We start from the raw sequence: 7,874 nt of genomic DNA, 5'->3' as shown, positions 1-7,874 counted from the left end.
CTGTTCGCTGGCTGATTAAATAATGCAGAACCTCTTTTTATTAAATCTAGGCAGAGCTACTATCAAGTCAGATGTTCTTACCTTCAGGTTTTTGGATGACTAGAGTCACAGATCTAGTTGCTGGCTTGGGGACATTCATGGCTGAGGTCCCTGTGTACATCGTTCACCTGAGCCTGCAAAACACAAGTGTGGAGGTGTAAGGAGGTCTTGGCATTATATACTTGGCAGCTGTATTTGCGAGTCCATTCTGCAGGAATTCAAAATAAAGGACAGTCTTATCAATACTTTTTCTCTCCTGAAAGTGGGGAAAAAAAGTGGCTGAGCCACCTTCTTCTGTATCAAACTGGTGAGATCAGTATAAAGAATTCATACCACCCTGGGACTTCAAAAACATACAAAGAATGAAACAAACCAGTGCCCCAGCAAGAGTGGTATTTGTTGGGGAGGTTCCCGACAGCAACATGGAAAGCCTGTGGGGCATTTGGTGTTTGAGAGGTTTGGGCAGCATGAAGGACTGCAGGGCCAGGTACCGTCCCCATGCCGCAGAGGCTCTTTGGGCTGGCTGTGCTCAAAACATTACAAAGGGCACACTGGCTTCGTGCTGTGTTCATAAACATGTCCATCAACTGCAGCCTTTGGGGAACGGGCTCTGCTGAAACCATTCACTTGCTGAAAAACAAACTGCCATTCTTCACCTTCTAAGCCTTCAGCAAGGCAGCTCTTCTCCACTCCAGAATGTAAAATCCACTCACTACACCCGCTACACAAGTGCTATTTCAAATTCACTCATATGGTGAATTTTATAGCTCATGCATGCTCAGCTCAGAAGCTGGGAATGGCCCCGCAACAACATGTGCAAATTTTCGACTGAAGAAGAATTTTGCTAAAAACAACAGAATGAGGAGTCCATGAGGCTTGGCGCGATTACCTTTTACTGAGAAACACCTAACCATGTGGGCAGAGACCAAGACAGATGAGATGAAGTTCTGTAACTACTACAGCAGTTTTTATTCATTAGTGCAGAGACATATCAGCAGGCTACAGGACGCCTTGAGAGCACTGACCCTCTTTTCCACACACTGCCCACTTTCTCCTCTCAGTAAGCTGTATTTTTAGGAGCACCCACAGGATTTATTAGCTTCAAGATATTGATTGTACTAAGGTGGGGGTTTTTTCCAGAAAATTTAGTGCAAGTTTTCTGCTCACCAGCACAAGCAGTAATCGGCAGCCCTTTTGCTGCACTGTCCCCTGACACACATGCAGCCCACAAGGGGATGAGGGAGCCCAGTCCTGGGCCAGAGATATGGTGGGTACAGGAGGCCACCGACACACGGCCGGACACAACCAGCCTCCCCAAGTACCACAAACGTGTCTGCGTCTCTTACCTGAGCGAAACGGCTCCGGGAGCTCCATATCGCCCTGTCCTCGCCTCAAAGCTGTGCTGTGCAAGAAGCAGGGAGGAAGGGCCCCACAGAGGTGCCCGGCAGCTGCCCTTGCGGCACAGCTGGGGACTTAACATGTCGCACCTGGGGCACGCAGCTGGTGGCAACCTGGACCTGCCCCATGGCACCCCGCTGTCTGTATACCATAGCTACCTCATTTAGCATAAAAGATAGAAGGAAGCTCACCTATCTGGGATTTTTTAAGACACCTGGAGAGAAAGTGAACAAAAATGCATAACATGCAGCTAATTTCTCAACTGAGCAGGAAACACTTCAAACAGCTCCTTCAAAGCAAACTGCATGCAAGCCCAAGCACCTCATGGCTTCGGTCATTAAAGGAGAGCAAACAACAGTGAGATTCTATAATTTATTACTGTTGCTAAGATGAACACAGATACTTGATACCCAATCGTATGCAGAACTGTAAAAAAATAGTTTTAATACAGTATCAAAATTTACACAAGTGTAGTGTCAAAAGACCAGTGTCCCTCAGCTTAGCCCCTGCACATACATACTGCAGGCACAAGTACATGTTTTACATTTTTTCATATATATATATAGATATATAGGAATACAACAATTGAAGTTTAACTATGCAAACAATATGTATGGGAGAAAACAACATGTAAATATAACAGACAACTGTTTGGGCTGGGTTATATATAAGAATTTATGCAAGAGTGCAATGTTTCAAAATGGAAGGCTGGATTCTGCATTTCCAACTCAAGGAGACAGAGTAAACAGGAGTTTTGCCCGAGAAAGCAATGCTGGATCAGAGGCCTTACATTGAATGGTACCAAGTAAAAATAACAACAGAAACCAATGTAATTACTGCTGCAAATTAACACACTTTTTTTGAAGACAGTTAGCAGATTTACATCATAGTCCTATATAACAAAAGATAGTACAGCAACCGAGCTACATTCTACTGCAAATAGCCCACGAATACAGCATGTTGCAAGCTCAGAGAAAACAGAGGTTCTGACTTTGGCTCAAATCTTAGTAACCAAGAACAAACCAGAAACCCCGGAATTGTTGCATTCCTATTTTTTTTATTTTTTTTTAACTTTTATTAGTCTTTTTGATGCTCAGCTATGGTAAAAAGTTAAGCAACAGCATTCAGTCACAAGCCTGTTGCACATTCATACATGAAACTATCATTGCTTTTAGATATACACAAAATACCTATCATTGCAATTCAATACACACAACTATTATCATACACATAGATAAAAATAAACTAAGCACATCTAGGGCGCTGTCTGGTCAAATCTTAGGCAATCTGAACAAGAGCTTTTTGCCTCATAATAATCAAAGACATGCTCTGAGTATAATAAAACCTTTTTCTTTGAAAGAATGCTACAGTGGCAAGAAAAGCTTTTTTATAATGCAGTGCAATCTTTGAGATCCTTAGAGACTCTTGTTAAATAAACCAGTATGTCTCTAAATTAAACAGTAGAAATTAGCATCCTGACAATTGGAAAATACTTTCCGAAAAAACCTCTGATGGAAATTTTGATTTGAGACCTGTAATAGTGACACCTAAGTATTCTGTTCATTAAAGGGCTGCAAACATCACACACGTCTTCAGAAGGTGTGCAAAGTGAATCGAAAAGAAAGCTATCTTTACTTTCATTTAGAAAGAAATTGTGTTTCACTACAAGTACTGTAGTTATGCTACACTACTGGCTGGTTAGGAGACTTTATGGTCTTTTAGCACCTCCAAAGGCAGGTATTCTACCAAAGCAAAAAAATCACCTGGAAATTGCCTAAGCACCATTAACTTATACTTTACAGACTGAAGTGTGAGTTACTAAGAAATGACTTTCTCAAAACTGCAGAGACCAAAGGCACAGTTTATCAATGTCTCTCTCCAGCCTGGTGAAAAACCTCTGTTAAATCCAGTGGAAAATTCACTCAGACTTATTAGAGATTCACTGTAACTAACCAAAATAAAACTTATTTCATGTAACTCCTGCAGAATCTCAATTATCTTTTAGTTAGGATGGAAATACCTCAGTGCTTCTAAATATGGTGTGTTGAAGTGATGATGTGGCAGCAGCGTTTCACTAGCCAGTATACTGAAACAGCAGTATTCAGGGGACACTGACAACCTGGTTCCCCTGAAAGACCTCTGTGCAGAATCTCTACTAGTTTCCAGCGAAGTCTCTTGTACTGCATACAGACAGCCTGTTGTCAGCTGGGAAGTCGCTGTGGACACAGTCAGTTCCTTCTCTCTCATCGGCAGTTCAAACTTTTTCCCTTCAGAGAGAGGACTTGCTCAGGGCCTTTTACATAGGTCCTTTATACTGATTTCCTGACAAATGTTGTCTAATTCCAGGGCACGACCCTGCAGCATCTCCAAGTTTCCTCCACACAACCTAAAGGAAGGGATGGAAAGAGATCTCATTATCACTAGTTAAGATGTACTGGTGTTCATATAGACATGCACCTGGAAACACCTCATGTTCATTACGCAGACCATGCAGCACAGGTGAGGACAGAGGGGAGGGACATACAACAGGAGAAGAGAGTATTTCTCAATGGATACAACATTCCTTCTGAACACAGAAAGCACATGCTTCTAGGTAAAAAATGATTAAAAACAGAGACAAATGAACTAGCAAGTGCAGCACTAGGATATTTTATGCTTCAGACACAAGACTGAGGGCATTTACAGGCCTCAACTGAAATCTTGTTCAACTATTTCCCAAACCACTTCTCTCACAGAACACAATTCAGAAGCACAAAGCTCAGTCCAGAGGAGTCTAAACACTTCCAGTTTAAAAAGCACAGAGCAGTTCTCCTCTTTTTCAAATAATTTACTTGTTCTCTTAAAATCAAGCAAGGCATTCAAGTGTTTATTTCATTTGTTCTTCCTTGAGATCAGAGGAATTGTGCATGTAGTCACTTTTCTATACATGCTTGTGTGTTTTGTTGAACCAGAGCGAAATCTACGATTTAGTAGAAGTTAACAGTTTTTTTCTTAGTGTGGACTGTATGTTATAAAGGTTTCCTTCCTCATACTCACGTCTACTCCCATTCATGATTGTGTAACATCCATGTTACAATTATGGAATTAAAAATGCAGAGAAGTTATACACCCCCAAATTAGGGAAGTATTTTATAATGATTTATAAAAAGATTGACCAATTACAAGCAGGAGAATCAGTAGCTTGTGTCGTATCACCAGGCATCTCCTCCAGGGGCCACTAGAAACAAGAGTGGTGATTACCACCATACTATGTATTGCAATTTAAGATTGTTTCTCTTTAATAATAATCAACTAGCAACCAGCTAAAGTATAACTGCTACTAAACCACTCATTAATCTCTGGACCAATAGCGATATGACTGTCATGAAAGCCAAAAACCGTTTTCCATTGTCATTATTTATTATTTGTATCTTAACAGTGGCTAAAGCCCAGGAGTAAAGAGAGATTGCATTAGCTGGAACTGGATAAACACAAAGCAGCTGGATCCTGGGAAGTCAACATCCTGAAAAGACGGCTCCTACAGCTGATAAGCAAAGGCAGAACAACCCCAAAGTCCTACTGTTATTCTGTGCAAGAGATGGGAAAAAACCCCAGTTCCTCTGAGCCTTTGCTTAAGAAAACCTGATTATAAGCATGAAAACCAGAAATACTCCAATATTGGAAGCAGTAAATTACAGTCTTACTACATAGGGCCAAACAAATTGAAGTCCTTTAAAGGGAACTGTCTTTAATACTAATGGGTGGGTAAAACCCAAACCCTGCAAACTTTCCATATTACCAGAATCTTGCAACCTGAAATCAGAAGTTATCATCATAAAAATATGCATGTGTTTTAGCTATGCTTGCTGTATTGTGAAACTCCGTGCCATGGTGAAAGCATGAAAAACGGGTTTTCAGTGAAACCTCCCAAAACAGCTGTCTGTGGCTGAGCCATCGGAGATGGTGGAGGGCTGGATACGATGAGACAGGCTTTTCTTTCCAACATTTGGTTGCTGATTTTCCTAACAATATTACCAAAGAGAAAGGTCTCTTGGATAGCTTTTGTGAGAAGGCACATTGTACCTACATATGCCTTTCAACAATTTTTCTGGTCAATAAACATTACACAATATTTACCAAGCAGCTAATGCTGACACAACAATAAACTAAAAGGTGACACTTCCCAAAGTCCTTTATTTCCAGCTGAACAAATGACCCTTGATTGCTAGGAAGAGACAAACGTGTACAGGACAGCCCTGGAAAGCTGACATCCTAAGCAGAATTGACGAGGTGGAGTGAAAAGGAATACTCATGCCATTTTTATGGGTGGGAAATGGAGAAATCTTTATCAGCAACTGCTTTTGCTTGTGCATACAGTGCAAGAGATAGCTAGGTCTTGAAGGCATCACAGTAATTTTATTTGCCTCCTTTTCAGAAACATGGGATGATATAGGTTAAATATCTGCAGATTTATCACCAAACTCTCCTTTTGTGCTAGTGTATGTACAATTCATGGCACAATCGTGACAGCTGTACACGTTGCTGCCTTCTGCACACGTATTTATTTGGCCTTCTGCATTGTATATGCATTTTGGATTTGCATATAGGGTTGTTTTCTTCTAGTTCAACACTGACTTGTCACAAGCAGCACTAATGGAATTACTTTGCATTTACAAGCACTCAAAAGTAAATGTAAATACTTCAGCATTCCTGAATGTGTTTTAAATAGTTATGACAGAGTAAAAAGCCCAGTACCAAAAACTTCACTCAAAATTTCAGCAGAAACCTTGACTGAATAAAGGACAGCTATGAGGTTCACAATACAGTCATGGCGATTCATTTCTAGCTTACTTCCAACACACCAGAGTGAAAGGACAGAGAAATCTTCTCCTGGAAGCCAGGCAGACTACCTGCACCCTAACTGCAGACGAGAGCAGCTACATCACCAGCCAGCTGTGGTAGCATTTGAGGCCCATGGTACTTCATGTGCAGCATGAAATACTCGTGGAGATCTCTGGGCTCCCTGACGCCTCTTGCCCAGCTACCCCACCAGTCCCACATGGCATATCCCATCTTCCCCAAGTGAGTGTCCTGCAGCTCTGAGAACAAAACTTACCGGTCTCCTGAAGAAAATAATGAAGAACATCCCTCCAGAGTTAATCCAAACATTCCTGCGCTTTGCAATTACCTCCATGCTCACTAATACATGATAAACTACTTCTAAACCTGCCACTACACATTGCCATGTTCTCCTCAGACAATGCAAGTACATAAATACAAAGCAAAACCATTCCCAAATACGTTGTTGATGAGGTGGTACCAACGCCATATGCACATACATCCTGAGGATACAATTTCCACATCCATTATCTTAATAAAACATCAACATGATCATGTAACACCATAAAGTTCCTACAACATGAATGATACATCCAAATTGCATTTCGGTACCAATCAAGGCTATGCACCAAAATTATAGAGCCCAAAATGAAACTTGTCATCATTCCACTGTTTTCACAGGCAAAACGAAGCCATGGGAAACGTTTCGTGTAAAACACCCACAGTGCATAAAGCTGCAGCAAAACAGTGAGCTACAAACTGGAAGGAACTGCAATGAGAATGCAAAAGAAAAGAAACATAGTAATTAGTTTATCACAAATCCACTGTACTTTTAACATGGACTAGATGAATGTAAGAAAAAGTAAACCCAGAAAGGAAATAACCAACTATTTTAGAAGTATTATAATATATCAATAGTCCAATCAGACATAGATTATAAAAGTCAGAAGAAAAGGTAGCATTTCAATGCCAGCAGCAGAGCTCTGAATGGGTGGAGAACAAAGAGACAAGGCAGAATACAAGTATATATTTGGGATTTACAAAAATGAATTGATAATGTCAAATTTAGTATATTAGCATTTTAGAAGTGTCATCACTTACATCACGAGATCTTTTATGGATTACTATTAAATATGTATTAGTTAGAAACTGCTTTTTTATCCATAAATTGCAAAGGAATAGTGTAGGCAGGAAAATGCATAGGTGCCATCGTACAGATGGGGAAACTGAGGCTGCCAGACTTCATCATACTTGCCAAATTTTATTCTTATGAAAGATAAATTCAGGTCAGCTGAGTCATACAGTACTTTATCCCAGATACACTATCACACATAGATTTTTCTGATCAATACTAACCAGAATGTTAAAATTATAGTGTTCCTAGTAAAACAGTAATTGCATTACAGAAACAGTAATTGACTTAATTTCCACATAAAATCTTCAAGGGCATATTGTCAGCATTTAAACAAAAAGTACTTTGAATCTTCAGGTGTTTCCAGACTCCATATGGAATATAAAGTTAAACACCTTAAACTTATACCGCACATTTCTTGAGCCACAAGTTTTTCTGCCTCACTAAGGTAGTGGTAAGAGTCTTAAGAGTCTTTAACAGCCTGCTG

The 7,874-nt window shown here is 40.3% G+C and overlaps 1 protein-coding gene across 4 annotated transcripts in view; it reads right to left on the bottom strand.

The window, feature by feature from the left end:
• Positions 1–1,795: 1,795 nt before the first annotated feature.
• Positions 1,796–7,874, bottom strand: part of CCDC85A (coiled-coil domain containing 85A) — an 83,084-nt gene continuing 77,005 nt past the window's right edge. For 3 of the 4 annotated variants that reach the window (XM_075035380.1, XM_075035382.1, XM_075035381.1), the window contains one exon: positions 1,796–3,823. In XM_075035380.1, the coding sequence (XP_074891481.1) occupies positions 3,734–3,823 (90 nt within the window). In that variant the 3' untranslated portion in view covers positions 1,796–3,733. The remainder of the gene's footprint in view (positions 3,824–7,874) is intronic. The other variant, XM_075035385.1, reaches the window with a different exon arrangement.

This window comes from Buteo buteo, chromosome 9 (genome assembly GCF_964188355.1).
Source record: "Buteo buteo chromosome 9, bButBut1.hap1.1, whole genome shotgun sequence".
NCBI classification, from domain to species: Eukaryota; Metazoa; Chordata; class Aves; order Accipitriformes; family Accipitridae; genus Buteo; species Buteo buteo.
The sequence above is the reverse complement of the archived record's forward strand: the minus strand, read 5'-3'. Positions and strand labels throughout refer to the sequence as shown.